Below are 17,383 nucleotides of genomic sequence, written 5' to 3' on the forward strand. Positions count from 1 at the left end.
CTCTATGCATTCAATGTCAATGAAAGTACCATTTTCGGGGCACCTGGGTGGCTCAGTGAGCTAAAGCCTCTGCCTTCGGCTCAGGTCATGATCCCAGGGTCCTGGGATTGAGCCCCGCATCAGGCTCTCTGCTCAGCGGGGATCCTGCTTTCTCTTCTCTCTCTGCCTGCCTCTGCCTACTTGTGATCTCTCTCTGTCAAATAAATAAATAAAATCTTAAAAAAAAAAAAAGAGAGAAAGAAAGAAAGAAAGAAAAAAAGAAAATGCCATTTTCTTTCCAGGAGACAAAATTTTATTCCAAAGTTCATATGGAAAAATAAACAGGAAAGTAGCTAAGGAAACTTGAAAAAGTAAGAGTAAGGGAAGCCAGACTACTAGATACCACAACCATAAACCGGTTCTAGAATATCTCCATCATCTCCAAAATTGCTGTGTCCCTTAACAGTCCCCTCCATCCCTAAGGACCCGTGGGCTGCTGACAGGGCAGACATTCTGTCGGGACCGGAGTCTCCCCGCAACAGACTCCTACGATACAGACAGACTCGGCTGTGTCTGCTTCTGCGCTGCGCGTTTCCGAGGTTCATGCACCCCGATGCGCTGATACACAGCCTTGTTCCTCTTCGGTGCTGAGGAGCGGCCGCTGTGAGGGTGCCCCGTTTCTGTAAGCCCACCTGTGACAGGCACTCGGGTTGTATCCCATTTGGCTATTACCAAAGCTCCTACAAGCATTTGTGTACAGTCTTTTTGTGTGAAAATTTTCGTATCTCATTAGTAAACAGCTAAAAGAGGAACTGTTAGTTAAGAGGTAAGCGTTTTTTAATATTAAAGTAACTGCCAAACAATCTCTGAAGTATCGTGTCACATCTTTGTAAACGTGTTTAATTTCAGCTCTTCAGATCAATCTGGTGCCCGATTGCACTGCGCTTCTAAACTGCATTTCACGGATGGCCGCTGGTGTGCGGCTTCTCTGTGTGCCAACGGCTGCCCGTTCGTGTTCTTCCGTGAAGCGTTCCGATCTTCTGCCTAATTCAAAGGTCGGGCTCGCCTACTGAGTGATAATATATATCCTGGACAAAGTCCTGAAGCAAGGTTGCATTATTACAAATATTTTCTTTGAGCCCAAGGTTTGCTTTTTCTTTTGCTAAACAATGCTTTCAGAGTGCAAAATTTCTGAGGGTGCCTGGGTGGCTCAGTGGGTTAAAGCCTCTGCCTTTAACCCTCAGGTCATGATCTCAGGGTCCTGGTCATGATCTCAGGTCATGATCTCAGGGTCCTGGGATCGAGCTCCGCATCGGATTCTCTGCTCAGTAGGGAGCCTACTTCCCCTCTCTCTCTGCCTGCCTCTCTGCCTACTTGTGATCTCTGTCAAATAAATAAATAAAATCTTTAAAAAAAAAAAACTGCAAAATTTCTGAATTTGATGATATCCAACAGATCTATTTCTTACTTGTACAGTTCCTGTTTTTTGTGTCCTAAGAAATCTTTATCTACCTATGAAAATTTTCTACCCCCAAAAAACCAACAAAAAACAACACCTATTAAAATTAGTAAGTGGGTGGCTCAGTGGGTTAAGCCGCTGCCTTCGGCTCAGGTCATGATCCCAGGGTCCTGGGATCGAGCCCTACATCAGGCTCTCTGCTCTGTGGGGAGCCTGCTTCCTCCTCTCTCTCTGCCTGCCTCTCTGCCTACTTGTGATCTCTGTCAAATAAATAAATAAAATATTTTTAAAAATAAATAAATAAAATTAGTGAATTCAGCAAGGCTGCTAGACAGGAGGTAAATATACAAAATTCAAAATGTATTCTTATGTATATTTATACAGAAGTAACTTCCATGTGTGCTATGTACAGTAGATATAGCAACTTCCTTATAAATACAGAACTACACATTTATGTATTATTTACATATTCCTATATATGCTACAGACTAGCAATGAAAAATCAGAAATTAAATTTTAAAACAATGATATTTAAAATAATATAATACACAATGAATAATTTTAACAAAATCTATGCAAGCCCTGTTCACTTAAAAACTACAAAACTCTGTTGAAAGACCAAAGTGAGGGCCCATCTCAACGGTGACATATATGCCATGTTTGTGGCTTAGGAGACCACACAGATGTCAGTTGTCCCCAATCAACCTATAGATTCAAGGTCATCAAAACCCCAGCAGATAGTTTTAAAGACACTGACAGGCGCGTGGTGAGGAGCACTGGGCGTCACAGGCAGCTAACGAACTGCTGGACCCCACCTCAGAAATCAGGGACGAGCTCTATGTGGGCTCACTGACATAATAAAAAAAAATTTTTTTTAAATTGACAAGCTGACTTGAAAATTTTTACAGAAATCATCTATTTCTGAAATAAGAAAATGCTGGAGGTCTTGACTTACAAGTCTACAGCCGACGAGAGCCTGTGACTGTCCTTCCAGCAGCCCTGGACCCCCACGATGCTGGTATTCTGACAAAGGTGTGATGTAGTTCAGTGAAGAAAGGACGGCCTTTCCTACAAATTCTGGAAGCCCATTTGTAAATAAAAATGAACCTTGATCCTGACCTTGCACACACATGTAATTTAACTTTAAATCATCTACATAATCCGTGCGTCAGAGAAGTCACGGGGAGCCGAGGCGCCAGGTTTTCACCCGGGCCCAGCGGAGCTGCTGGCAGCCCGGGCCCCTGTGGCTGCGGGTGAAACTGAGGCTTCCCCGGGGGCGGGTGCCGGGGCGTTCCCCGTTCCCAGCCCCACACAACACAGCAGTCAGTGGGGGGTTCACGTGAGCGCCCCCCAGGCCTCCAGTCCCTGACCTGTGTGTCCAGCCTGAGAAAACTCGCCGCCTTCAACGCTTTCAGTGGGTCCACACACATCACTTCCCTTCAGCTGTGTAACAAACTCCTCACAACGCCTGTAGATGTGGCCATTTCTTGAAATTCCACAAATTTTGTCCTATATGTGTTGAGGCCAATTTTAGCCTTGCTCTATCTTCCTGGGAGGCTAATCTAATTATTTTTACAAAGCTCCTTCTAATATCCAGTGACGAGTTTTATCTTGGAGTCTTGTGCTCTAAGGCCAACAGCTTACCGGCCGGCTTTCCTTAGCCTCTGCAGTGCGTCATTTTCCCTCTTTTTCATTCCAAACTTTCCTAAGCGGTTCTGAGTTTTTCTCTTTTGTTTTTTTTAAGATTTTATTTGTAAGTAATCGCTACACCCAATGTGGGGCTCGAACCTACAACCCTGAGATTAAGAGCTGCACACTCTACCCGCTGAGCCAGCCTGCAGTTTGCCCACACTACCTGAGCCAGCCAGAGGCCCCAAGTATTCTGTCTCAGGGTCTTACACTAACTTCTTACTGCTGCAGGAACAAACCGAGTGGCTTAAAAAACCAGACATTTCTCTCACAATTTTAGAGGCTAGAACCAAAATCAGGTGCCAGCAGGGCCCTCTCAATCTGAAGGCTCTAGAGCTTTTCTTGACTTGTCTGCCCCCGTGTGCACACGGCCTTCTCTGTGTATCTGTATTCTCTCCTCTCCTTACAAGGGCACTACTCATTGGACAGAAGACCCAGCCTAAACCCAGGATGACTTTACCTGAGATCCTTAACCGGATACCATTTCCAAGCAAGGTCATGTGCTGAGGCTCTGGGTAGACGTGAAGGGGATATCGGATTCCATACCCCACTGGTGCCCAGACAGAGTCCGCCATCTCCAAAGTTGAGCCCAATCTTGGTAGGGGCTGATCTTGCTCCATCCCCTTACAGGGCAACCCCAAGAAGACGAGCGCTTCTGGCCAAAGCCTGCCATCTCAGGTCACCTAACACCCCATTACCATCAGAAGCCCTGAGCCCCCCACTTCCCCGGTAGGCATGAGGCCTCTGCCCCGCCCCCGAAGCCTCCTTGCTGAGAGCAAACTGGCATCTCCAGAGTCCAGGCAGGTTTGGGCCATGCTGGGCTTTCCCTCTGCAGGAGGAAGGAGCTTCCTGTTGTCCTCAGGCCCTTGCCACGTGCAAGGACCCTGGAAAAGGGCACCCTCTGAGTGAACGAGAAAGGGAGTTCCCACCACACATGACAGAGCCCACTGCCGTGCCCCCTCCGCCAACTGGAATATCCCTGAGACAGGGCGGACCCCACGGTCAGCACAGACAGCCGCAGCTCAGGCAGTCACCTTGGCCCTGGCAGCCCCCGACCCACCGCAGACGCACGTGCACGCTCTCCGGCCGTTGCCGTGACGGCCACCACGTGGCCGAAACAAAGCTGTTCATCCTCAATTCGCCCTCCCGGTGACGACCTCAGAATTCTTGCCTCCCGGACACCCCAAGACATCAGCGGCAATCGTACATGTCTCTGCATATATCTGACACTCCCAAAGCCTCCGGAGACCCAGAAATACCTACAGTGACCAGGCACTCACTTTGCTTCTCGAACACACAACGCTGAGCTCCCAAACGAGCCGCACAGGAGAACCTCCCCTCGGGCACCAGCCCTAGCATGCGCCCCCAGAGCACCATGCGAACGGCTGGCTTATGCAAGTCCGGGCTCAAGGGTATAAAACGCGCTCATTTCAGCCATCAGCCCGAAGACAGAATTACAGAAAAGTCACCAGAAGGGAAACTTACTGGAGTCTGACTGTCTTGGATGTTTGGTGACAGGTGGCTTTTCGTCCGGCCCATCCCACCTCTGTTGCACATATGGGCAAGCGGGTAAAAGCCACCGTGGAGAACTCAAACCACAGAAGCCGGGCCCACGCGGGAGCCCTGCCTGCGCCCCACCCCGACCACAGAGGAGCAGGCCGCTCGCTCCCCCTGGCGGCCTCCGGCCACTCAGACCTGCGTCCCGGGAGCCTCTGTCCCCAATGCCTGGCTCTGTGCCAGATGGCCTCTGCAGCCCCTCTGGGAGATCACGGAGCTTCCTCACTGCTGATAATCGAGCCACACTGGGGTCCCCGTTGATGCCGCCCCTCCTGCTCTTAGGACTCGGAGGCCCGACGGTCCTTCGCTCCTCCGGGCCGCCGCGAGGCCCCGCACGCAGCCCTGCCGGGCAGAGGTCGCTGCCCACTGGTACACGAAGGCTTCCAGGCAACCCGAGGATCCTGGGCCGCTCAGCTGCTCCTAACCTGCCCCTCGCGCAAACGCTAGCGCCGCGCTCCTGCCCGCCCGCCGTGGAGGAGCCCCAGGACCGTGGAGGAGCCCCGGGACCGTGGAGGAGCCCCAGGACGCGGTGCCCGCGGTCGCGCAGCCGGCGCCGCTCGTCCCCTGCTGCTCCGGGTCGCACGCGCTCTCGCCGGGGCTGTGGCGGCTTCTCGGGCGGCCCGAGACGCCTCCGCTGCCCTCCACTCCCGGGCCGGGCACGGGCTCCCTGCGAGCAGTTATTTCAAGATGGTCTTCGGCGCCGCCCGCGCTCCACGGCCGCGGCAGGGGCCGGACCCGCAGGGAGCGCAGTGCCCGGGCGGCTCCCGGTGGGCTTCCTGGCTCCTCGGGGGGCTCGGGGGGCTCGGAGCCCTGGGTCGGCCCCGCCGGCAGACTTCGTTTCTTCTCTCCCACTGGGGGCTTCCGGATTCCGCGGATCACGTCCGCGGTCTGCGCGCGAGCACGACCTCCACGAGGGACCGGCCGCTCCCTCCGCGGCTCCGGACAGCGCCGGAACCTTCCGTGCGTCCTTCGCGGTCTGCTACTCAAGCGTCCTGCGCAAACCCGCCGCACCGCTACTCCCAAGACGCTTTTAAAACGTCAGACCCCAGAGGGCGCCTGGGTGGCTCAGTCGGTGTAGGGTCTGACTGGGTTTCGGCTCAGGCCATGATCTCGGGGTCCTGGGATCGAGCCCCGCATCGGGCTCTCTGCTCAGCAGGGATCCTGCTTCCCTCTCTCTCTGCCTGCCTCTCTGCCTACTTGTGATCTCTGTGAAATAAATAAATAAAATCTTCAAAAAATAAAAATAAACAAAGAACATCCCCAGTGGTTCACACGCCATTCAAGCCGGAGAAGGACTGGTCTACATCTCCTACCTTTTTTCCATTTACCTCACTCAGTATCTGCATTTCATTCCAAGTAACCTCTTAACTTTTTCACTGATGCAGAAAACAACTGATACAGAAAAGCGCACGAAACCAAACACAACTCGATGCATCACTACAAAGCAAATATTCCCGCTGCCACCCAAGTTAAGAAATGGGACGCTGCCTGAGGCCCACAAGCTCCCGTCTGCCCCCGATCCCGGGGTGATTCCACTGTCCGTCCTGCTGTGAAACCCAGCCACAGAGTACAAGCACCTCCGTACTCAGAGTTTCTATTCTGGAATCTCTACTTGGTTCCTCTCTGAATCTGTGATGTCAGTGTTCAGGGCTTTGAGCTCTGCTGAAACCCACCTCCCCAAACACAGCAAGCACAGGGTGCTGGCGGGTGAGGACCCCAGCGTCTGTAGCTCACCCGCCGCTCGAGCTCGTCCGCTCTCATCTCTCACGTAACTAGTCAGCGCCAAATGTGTGCTGAAAACCGCATTTCAAAACAGAAATAACAGGCGGCCTCGGGTGACGTCATCCCTCCCCAGGAAGGAGTCTCCCTCACTCCTCCCAGGCAGCCAGGGCGCCGGGCCACAGACAGGGGGAGCAGGGCCCTGCCTGCAGGAACCCGATGCTCCGCCCTCATGGCCCTTTGATCCCCGGGTCCCTGGGCCATCAGAGGGCTTCGGCCTCTCAGCTGCTGTAGGGCAACCATCTCCGGGGCCAGGCCACCCCACTACTGGCGGCTCCGTTCTGACTGCCACCGGATCTCCTGAACCCCGGTCTAGACGCTCGTTCTGGCTCCCCTGACATCACCCGGCGGATGTCCGCATCCCGCCCTGACCGGCTGTCCCGGCAGACAAGTAACCGGCAGCCCCGCGGCCCGCCACTCCCATAGGGAACCCCGGCAGGCTCTTGGTCTACACAACAGACTCTCGGCTGGGTCTGGGGATCCCAGTTACCCTCACTCTGAAATCTTCTTCAACAGATACCAAACGGTTTATGCGAAATCTTGTTCATCAAGTGCTACTTATTTTGTGCTAAGCTTGGTTCTTCCAGCCAGTTCTGCGCACATATGAAGCTGCTCCCGGACATCTGCTCCTCTTGAGCCCCGGGACGGGAGGCCAGCCTGCCCGGCCTTCCCAGGGCCTCCTTCCGGGAGGTGGGGACACCGCCTCCAGCTCACAGCCACTGCCCACTTTCCTTGTTTCTCCCGGCCAAACCCTCCCAAAGCCCAGGAGTCACTTCTAAATGGACATTCTGGTAACACAGGCTTCTGGCGTCCTGGGGAAGTGCTCACGTTTGTCAAACATGCCTCAGTTTCTCCTGAGTTGGGCCTTAGCTGGGACTTGAAACAAGGGAAGGAAGGTCAGAGCACAGACGAAAGAAGGACTGCAGAGGGAAGAGAGCCCGCCCGCGGGGACAGGAGAGCAGGCGCGGGGCCCACAGGCGGCCACGGCTGGGTCTCGGCGACGGCTCGGGAGAGGCAGAGACAGGGCTGGGGAGACAGGCTGCTGCGGGCGGCTCAGCCGGACGAGAGGACGGGGGACCAAGCAGCAGAACGATGGCTGGTTCTGCCGTATCGAGCGCCCAGCTCCAGGAGCCACCCGCCACAGCGGTCACGGCCCCAGACTGTCCATGACCCTGGGAGACAGCGAGGACCTGCGGAGGCTCCCAAGAGCCAGAGACTCACCAGCAGGAAGGGGCCGTCCGGACGGTCGCAGGCCTGCAAGGCGGCCGAGCGCGCAGGCAGGGGGAAGGAGGCCGACTCCCGGCCGTTCTCCGCCTCCCACACCTTGGCCAGGCCCAGCTTGTCCGCGGTGACAACCAGCTGCAGCCGGGGGAAGGTCACCAAACTCACCAGAGCGGCAGGCTGCACGGGGCTGGACCAGATCTCTGCGCCCTGGGCAACGACAACAGGGAAAAATAACGTACACGGAGGCCATTCGTTTCACAAACGCAGGAACCTCGCCCGGGGCACCCGGGGACGCACAGGCGGACAGCTCGGTCCCCACGCTCACAGGAGCCACAGCGCGGTGCGAGCCCGACACGGACGTGGTGCTTCGGGGCACAGCAGTGGCTGAACTGGGGGTGTATGGAAATTCCCGCGTGCCGAGTGGCACCACCAGGACGGGGGATGGGGGCTGGCGCGCACACAGTGGTCACCCCCAGCTCTGCTAAGCCGGGCCGGGCCGGCAGCTGGGGCCTGGCCACTCGGCTGACCCAGAGGACTTGCACGCGGACCGTCTCCCCCGGCCCCCGGCAGCCCCGTTCTACGGATTAGCTGACTCCGGCTCGCGGGTGAGAACGGGTCACACAGCAGGCCTGTGTCGTCAGCTTAAAATACTCCTCTTCCTGCGAGGTGCCCCGGCCAAGGCCCGAGGCGGGCGAGGCCATGGTCCTTCCCAGCACTGTAAGAACTGGAACGCGTGGGAGAGAGCCGGTGCCCTTGTCCCGGGCACCTGGAGGCAGGACACCACGGAACCATCTGCGACGCTCTGTTCCTGGCCTCCCACAGCTGCCCCCGGGCTTCCACCCCCATTCTGGGTCATTATGATGCTTTTTCTATCACATGTTCATTTTACCATGATCTTTATCTCTTTTCTCCAACTACAGCACTCGGGATTCCTCTATGAGTTCCTTTCTCGGCTCATTTCTGTTGCTCGAGCAGCCACGTGACACGGGGACAGCAAGGAGCCTCAGGGAGCACAGCATGTTCACCAGTGTTCGTGAAAGAGGCGTGAGACTCCCTCCCGGGGTCAGGGTGGAAGCGGGGGTTGGGGTCCGAGCGCAGAAACACGCCGACCAGCGACTGCCGGGCAGTGCGCCTGCCGCAGGGTCGAAGGGGGCTGCCGGCGGCACCAGGACTCTGACGCCCGAAACAGACTAACTCGCACCCTGGAATCCTCCGGGGACAGCGGATGAGCAGCGGCACAGAATGCCAGACCAGACACCAACATGACCAGTCAAAAGCATGGTCTTATGGACTGTGCTGTGTGGAAACGAAGAGCATTTTTGAAAAGGAGGATTTACTAAGGCTGAGTGGTGTGGCCGGTCGTGTCTGCTGCTGAGTGGTGCGGCCGGTCGTGTCTGCTCCTGGTTTCAGTTCCGGTGGGGTCTCACGGGCCGTGGGATCGAGCCCCACGACAGACCCCACGCTCAACGGGGAGTCTGCCTGAGACCCCTCACTCTGCTCCTCCCGCTCGCGTGCGCTCTCTAAAATGAATACGTAAATCTTTAAAAAGAAAGAAATACTAACTGTAGGGAAAGCCGCGTGTCAGTTTGCCTCACAGCTCGGTGTGAGAAGCACTTACACGACTACACGACTGCTGACCCTACGGCTACTCGTTTGGGGACAGGACGATGGCTCCGTGGAGACGTGGGGCTTGTTCTGTACAGGTTTGCGCGTGAGGAGTGCGAGGGCTGCGCGACCAGGCGGGACGTACGCCGACGGTCTGGGCTCTGAGAGAGGCTCGTGCTGGCCAGACGGAGGACACCGCAGCAGAGCTCGGCCAAACCCAGCCCACGGCTCGTGCTCGTGTCTTCGTTAAAGAAGAAAAAGATGACAGTGCGCCTCACACGTCAGCGGGCATCGCCAGCTCTGCCAGAACACCGGCCACTCTCCTGTCCGCTGTCTGCTCCTGCGTCGTGCCCGCAGACCTGGGGCTGCAGCGGGACCACAGGGCTCCGGAGCGACAACATCTGACGAGCCTGTACCCGACGCTCTCCCCGTTCAGGTGGAGACCGGAGCATCCGGGCAACGCCAGGGCCTCCCGCCCGCCGGGCCTTCTTCTGCCAAGCCCTCCCCCGACCCCGGATGACCGGGTGACCAGGTGTCCGCCGCCCGGGCAGGTGCTTCAGAGAGGCTGCGGGAAGGCGGGCAGCCTCCTGCCCCGGCAACCACAGCGCCGTCCCGTGAAATGACCTCAAACACTGCCTCGGAGAAGGAAAAGCAAGCACGAGAAGAGAAAACTACCAGCACGAACTGAGAACTGGGCCACGGGGTAGAGAGGAATGAGGCAAACGATTCTGTTTCCTTTAAACAAAAGCAAGCACGGGGCTAAGAGCAGGCTCCTGGGAACGGAAGAAGTTTCTGCAAAGCAGGCAGCCAACACACACTCTCTGTCTCCCAGACTCTGAAGTGACCTGTGGGCGGAGCAGGGCCCCCAAGGCTGGCTCGGGGATGCAAGCACGCAGCCCCGGCAGCCGGCTTCCCTCACGACCAACAAGGCAGGCCCAGGTCTCCGTCGGCGTGCTGAGAGCCAGGGTGCCCAAAGGGACCGGGGAAATCTGGGGGAACCCCCCGCCCCGCCGTCTGGGCACGAACTCGCACTCGCAGCAGACGTGGCCGACGGCGACACGAGCAGGCCTCCCACCGCACGCAGCAAGGACCCCGCGGTGCCTGGCCGGTCCAGCGCTTTCAAAAACAGGAGGTAAAATCTGTAGCTTCCCGGGAAAAAGTCCTGTATAGGCAGTCGGGTTCTACGCATGCAGAAGCCTTGGATTTACAGGGAACCACATGGTTCAAGACTCGGAGACACTTCCCTCCGTCTCAGACGACTGTCTATAAAATCGGGATGATAACGCACGCTCTGCTCTGCTGCTCAGAGAATCCGTGAGAAAAAGGACTGAAAAGCTTTTATGGTGACAACCAAGTGTGACACGTCAGTCTCAGCACTTAATGGTACACAGGAGTTAACTACAAGGGGCAACTGTTGGGGCAAAATGGCCAGGCCTGGACACTGGCTCCACCGTGGATGCGGGGGGACCGGGCACAGGGGCAGCCACCTCACCCCTGCCGCTCGTGCCCTCCGCCCCGAGGCAGGCCACACAGAGTCAAGGGCAGGCCGGGCTCCTTCTGCAAGCGGACCAGAGTTCCAAGCGCAGCCAACACTTCTCATCTGTACCACGGGGATCCCGCCATCTGGAAGCTGCCCACGGGGGTTGACCGGCTAGTGAAGGGGAAGGACCTCACTAAGATCCCGTGAGCTGCGCCCTGCCCCCCACCAGCTCACCTCCTGCACATCCCAGGCACGCACAGTGCTGTCCGAGGACACGGTGCACACCACCGACTTCTCCTGCCCATCAAACCGGCACCCGCTGTTTGAGACGTAGGCCAGCTCGTCTATGCCTCCTAGAGAGAACAGAGACTCGCCGTGAACGCACACACGTATGTCTGGGGTGCGGACTGCGGAAGGACAGGCGGGACACTCCGTCTCCCTCTCTCTCTCTCACACACGGCGCTCCTTCAGGGACAGCAGTGGCCACAGGCCTCACACCCAGGACCGCCCCTCTCACCAGCCACACAGCCACAACTCCCTACCCTCCTGCTTTCTGTTTCTCTCTGAAACAAATGTAATGATCCCTTCTTCACAGGGGGACTTCGAGCACCAAGTGACTAAGCCAAATCCCGAACCCAGCAGGGCAAGTGCTCAAGCAGCCCCTTCCGTCTCTGGCTGAACACCACATCCCAGGGCGCTCGACCCAGGCAGATGAGCAGCAGGAAAGCTCACAGCCATACCTTCGTGCCCAGCAATGGCTTTGCAGATGAAGTCCTTCTCCGGCCGCCCACATTCCATTCGGAACTCCAGCTCGGCCCGGCAGAGATAGTACTGTTTCCACGTCTGCGTGCCCAAGGTCATCTGGGAGGCTTTGCATGAGGACCAGCGCCTCAGACACAGCTGCCTGGAAAACAGACCCACGATCCCAGGCAAGACAGGCCAGGTGTTAGAAGAAGGTATGACGCTGCCCGCAGGACCAGCTCTGGTTCCGGCTTCATCACCTAGTGGCTCGCACAATGCACTCTGCCCACGGACGCCTCAGCTGCCTCCACCGCGGAACGGGGATGGCGACGAGGGGACACCGAGCAGTGCTCGCCACCGCCCCGCGGCAGTGCCTCTCGGGTATTCGGCCAGTTTCCTCGACACCTCCATGAAGCAGGTCCTCTGACAACCCCTTGTACGAAACAGGGGCTTTAACTGATCGAAGGCCAAGGGCATGCAGCTTTGGTCATGTAACTATAATTCAAGGGGGGCCCCTGGGGGTGCTCAGTGGGTTAGGCCCCTGCCTTCATTTTTTTTTAAAGATTTTATTTATTTATTTTTCGGAGAGAGCGAGCACAGGCAGACAGAGTAGCAGGCAGAGGCAGAGGGAGAAGCAGGCTCCTTGCTGAGCAGGGAGCCTGATGTGGGACTCGATCCCAGGACGCTGGGATCATGGCCTGAGCTGAAGGCAGCCGCTTAACCAACTAAGCCCCCAGGTGTCCCTAAGCCCTTGCCTTTGACTCAGGTTGTGATCTCAGGGTCCTGGGATCGAGCCCCACATTGGGCTCCTTGCTCAGCAGGGAGCCTGCTTCCTCCTCTCTCTCTGTCAGCCTCTCTGCCTGCTTGTGATCTCTCTCTGTCAAATAAATAAATAAAATCTTTAAAAATAAATAAATAAATAAAAGTACTTCTTGAAGTCTCCAACTCTTACTGCTGAACTGTCCATTTCTCCCCTCAGCTCCGGCAGCCCTTCACGCATGCTGCTGCTCTGCTCAGGTACGTGTGCACCTGTAATTTGCAGATCTTCTTCGGGGATGGACTGACCATTAAAGCAGCCTTCTTCGTCTCTACAATGCTTCCTGTCTTAGTCTGATACCAGCACGGCTGTTACAACTTCCCTTTGGTTACTGTCTGTACGTACATCTGTTTCCATCCTTTAACTTTCAAATATCTAAGTCTTTGAACCTAAAAAGTTTGTCTCTTATAGACCGCGTAAAGTCGGAAACTGTTTATCCCCTCTGACAACCTCTGCCTTTTTACTGGAGTGCACACTTCATACGTTTCACATAATTTGTGGCAAGGCATGATTTACATGCCATCTTGCTACTTATTTCTAAGTTTTATGCATTTTCCCCTCAAGTCTTCTGTTTCCACCTTCTTTTGTGTTGAATATTTTCTAATGCACTATTTTATTTCCCTTGTCATTTCTTCTACCTTATTTTTTGAGTTCTTAAGGTTGTCATGGAGGGTAATCTAGTTTTGCTTACCATCAACTTAATTTCCACAGTACTCAAACACCCTGCTCCCAGGTAGCACCATCTCCTGCCACCTCCAGCTGCGCTGCTACGTCTACAAATTACATTTTATACACGATACATGCCTCAACAGAGATCCCCACATTATTGTTTTATACGGCTGTAATTTAAACCACAAAGAAAGAGAGACTTAAAAATAAGCACATTTAGACTGCCTCTTACAGACACCTACAGACTTACTTCACTAGTGTTCTTTTTTCTAATGTGGAGTCAACTTACTGCCTAATGTCCTTTCCTTTCAACCTGAAAGACTCCCTTCAAGATTTCTTGTAGGGCAAGTGCACAGCAACAAACCCTCTCAGCTTTCGCTAATCTTAAACGGTCTTCATTTTCTCCTTTATTTTTCGAGACATTCAACTTTAAGTAAAGATCTTTTCTTTCAACACGTTCAGTGTCATCCCGCTACCTTCTGGGTCCCGTGTTGTCATGAGACGCTAACAGCTAAATCTCACGGGTCGCAGAGGAGTTGCTTCGCTCTCACTGCTTTCAAGATTCTCTAACTTCAGCTTTCAAGTTTGATTACAATGTGTCTTTTTAAGTACCTTATTTTTTTAAAGTAATCTCTACCCCCACGGTGGGGCTTCACTGAACTCATGATTCTCAGATCAAGAGCTGCGAGCTCTACCCACCGAGCCAGCCGGGTTCCCCTACGTGTCCTGCGCGGACAGGCTCTGGGAGACCGCCGCGCTGCCTGCCGCACTAGGACGACACTGGTGATGCGAACTCTTTGAGTTCATCCCACGGGCAGGTCACTGAGCTTTTGCACGTGTAAATTAACATCCTTAATCAAATGTGGGAAGTTTCCAGACCTTACTTCTTTAAATATTTTATTCCTCCCCCTTTTTCCCTCTCATCCAGGGACTCCTGCTGCGCAGTGACGGCGCGTCACGGTGTCCCACGGGTCTCGCACGCAGCGGGTTTCTTCCGTCTTCATATTCACTCTACTCTTCACACCGGATAATATCCACCGACCCATCTTTATTTTTTTGGTTTTTTTTTTAAGACTTTTAAAAATTTATTTGACACAGAGATCATAAGCAGGCAGAGAGGCAGGGAGAGACAGAGGAGGAAGCAGGCTCCCCGCTGAGCAGAGAGCCCGATGTGGGGCTCGATCCCAGGACCCTGAGATCATGACCCGAGCCAAAGGCAGAGGCTTAACCCACTGAGCCACCCAGGAGCCCCTCGACCGATCTTGAAATTCACTGATTCCATCTTCTGTGGTTAAACCCTGAGTGTGTAGAGTATCACTGTCTGCTCTACAATTTCTACGTAGTTATTTTCAGAATTACTCTTTATAGATATTCTCTATCGGATGAGACTCTGTCCTACTTCCCTTTAGTTCTTTGCACATGGTCGCTTCTAGTTGTTTGAACATAATGGAAATAGCTGATTTAAATTCTTTCTCAAAGTTTCTGTTGTTTATTTCCTGCATGTAGGCTATACTTTTCTTATTTCTTTGCATGACTCATAACTTCTGTTGAAAACTGAACATTTTAAATAATGTCAAATTCTAAAAATCTGACCCCCCCGACCCAGGCCTGCTGTTTCAGCTATGTGCTGTTATTGTTTATTTAGTGACATTTATGAACAAATTCTGAAAAGCCTGCGTTTTTTTGTCACACATGGCCACTGAAGTCTCTGCTTAAATTAGAGCTCACCAGCGACTGGCCACGGATTTCCAAAATGCCTGGAACTACGAAGTCTGCTGCTCATCCTCAAAGGGACCCTGTGCGTGTTGGGGTGCGCATTCAGCACTCAGTACAGCAGCCGAGAGCTGGACCCAAGCCTTCACCTCCTACTCGCGTAGAACCTCCGGGTCAGCCAAACAAGTGAGTTTAGAGCCTTCCTAGGTCTCCCCTGAAACTGTGCACACCCCCGTTGCATGTGGCTGGTCTTTTCGATTCCCAGGCAAGTGTCAGTTTTTCAAAGCCCAGGCCCCTAAAGACATCACATTCTCAGCTTCTTCTTTTAAGCTTTTTGGTTAGCCTATTTGCTCGACTGCTGTCCATCATCTCTGACAGTCACAAAGTTAATCAGGTGTCAGTTGCTGTTTTGACAAAGGTCCCAAAGGAGAGGCTTTCACAATGAGTGAACTCCAAGTCAGACCAAATAAAAACAGTAGGCCCCTGGGGTCTTCCAAGAAATACCAGCAGGCCAAATAACCACAATTCTCTGGCAATGAGAGTCCAATCCCACTCTTTCCCCTCCAGTGACTGCCAGGCTCCTGGTTTCACGGGATCGTGAGCTGATGACATTCAAGACTAACGCAGAACTGGAGACATTCATGGGAACAGGGCAAGAAAACTTGCTGTTCTAAGATTCAAATATTTTTTCTTGAATGAACACTTCCTTGACTACTACATGTCTCTTGTTAATTTCCAGAGTTCTGAAAAAGTCGATTTTGACAATTTGTGTCTTTACTCACTGCTTTCAGAGGAGAAAATTTTCCAAATCCACCGTGTTCCAGAGCCTGCACCTGCACTTCCAGGCGACTGCTGGCCATTCTAGGAGAGCAGCTTTGTCACCAGGCTTTTGAGCGTAAGAACGCTAGCGCACAGCACTGTAGAGAACTGTGGACTCTGCGTCGAGTCTGTGGGCACCACAGTGAGGGAGACGTGGCTCTTACCACAGGGCACTCTCGGCCAGTGGTCAGGAGGAGAAGCAACATGGACGTTCACGGGAGAAACGTGTCATTTCAGAAGGCACAACCTGCGACACGGGACCTGAGCACAGAGAGTGGACTTCTGGTCGGGAGACGGCGTGAAGGCTGCTCGGGCAGAGGCTTCTGGCGCTGCACGGGGCGGCTCGGCCCGGCGCTCCTCCCTCACCGCGAACACAAACGAGCTCAGGTGGGAAACGCGTGGCCCACGGCCTCGGTGAGGACAACACGCAGTCGTCGGAGCTTCTCCGTCCACTGAGCACCTCCACGTCAGGCCCCTCACACGCTGAGAGAGAGCAGTGCCCGCGCCGGGAGAAGGCTCTCCTGTGCGCCCTGGAACGCCGGGCCTGGACGGAGCGTACGAGGGCTCCGGGGGGCTCAGGTCATGACCTCCGAGTCCTGGGATCAAGCCCCGAGTCGGGCTCCCTGCCCCACAGGGGGTCTGCTGCTGCTTCTGTCCCTCCCCCTACTTGTTCTCTCAACCGCTCTCTCTCAAATAATAAATAGAATTTTTTAAAAATTCAACTTAAAAAAAAAAAAGGTAGCATGCTGGCAGCCTGTGCGCCCAACGGACCCCGATTACTCTGCTCGGCTGGCGCAGGACCAGCCCACGGGGAGCGGCTGCCACACCAAGAAGTCGTATGTTTTCACAGGAAATTCAGGAAAAGGCAAGTGGTCTGGCTATGCTGAACCCGAATTCCCACCTGCCAGAATCTGTCCGGAGCTGCATAAACCCGTGCCCTTCAGCTAAAAACGAGCTCTCGGCTTCGCCCCCTCTTCTACCTTCTGGATGTTCAGACCGAGTGTCAGTGAGCTCCCACCACCGCTCCTTACATGGTTGGTTTTGAGTTGAAATAAGAAGGGAAATTTCTTGTACCCTATCTTAATCTAAAATGTGTGAAAATGAAAGTTAGACCAAGAAGATAATATGGCTTCAGAAAAAGTCAAGTCACGTTTCTTTGTGGAAATAAAGTCTATTTCTACGTATTTAAGGCCATTACACACCATTACACAAATCTTAAATAGGACCCATGACCAATACTTAGAAGAAATGAAAAGAACAAATGATTTGAAAAAACAAAGGCAGACTGGGGCGCCCGGGTGGCTCAGTCGGTCAAGCAGGTCCTCATCTCAGCTCAGGTCTTGATCTCAGGGTCATGAGTTCAAGCCCCGTACTGTGGAGCTGACTTTTAAAAAAACAGAGGCGCCTGGGTGGCTCAGTGAGTTAACTGGCTGCCTTCGGCTCAGGTCAGGATCCCGGGGTCCTGGGACTGAGTCCTGCATCGTGCTCCCCGCTCAGCAGGGAGCCTGCTTCTCCCTCTGCCTCCCCCCTCCCTGCTTGTGTGCTCACTATCTGTCTCTCTGACAAATGAATAAAATCTTTAAAACTAACAAACAAAACAGAAAAAATAAAAAAATAAAAAAAACAAACAGGATGCCTGGGTGACTCAGTCGGTTCAGCGGCTGCCTCCAGCTCAGGTCACGGTCCCAGGGTCCTGGGATCAAACCCCACATGGGACTCCTTTTGCTCAGTAGGGAGCCTGCTTCTCCTTCTCCCTCTGCCTGCCCGTTCGCCCTGCTTGTACTTTTTCTCTGAGTCAAATAAATAAATAAATAAAATCTTTAAAACAAACGAAGGAAGACCACCAAAAAGG

General features: G+C 54.1%; 1 protein-coding gene across 2 annotated transcripts in view; it reads right to left on the reverse strand.

The window, feature by feature from the left end:
- LOC116571044 (F-box/WD repeat-containing protein 12-like) overlaps window positions 1-17,383 on the reverse strand; it is a 33,224-nt gene that overhangs the window by 11,878 nt on the left and 3,963 nt on the right. For both annotated transcript variants that reach the window (XM_032308740.1, XM_032308741.1), the window contains exons 3-5: window positions 11,513-11,676; window positions 11,007-11,125; window positions 7,685-7,894 (exon numbers count right to left, since the gene is read on the reverse strand). In XM_032308740.1, the coding sequence (XP_032164631.1) occupies window positions 7,685-7,894; window positions 11,007-11,125; window positions 11,513-11,676 (493 nt within the window). The remainder of the gene's footprint in view (window positions 1-7,684; window positions 7,895-11,006; window positions 11,126-11,512; window positions 11,677-17,383) is intronic.

The sequence above is a fragment of the Mustela erminea genome, chromosome 12, assembly GCF_009829155.1.
Source record: "Mustela erminea isolate mMusErm1 chromosome 12, mMusErm1.Pri, whole genome shotgun sequence".
In the NCBI taxonomy this organism is placed as follows: domain Eukaryota; kingdom Metazoa; phylum Chordata; class Mammalia; order Carnivora; family Mustelidae; genus Mustela; species Mustela erminea.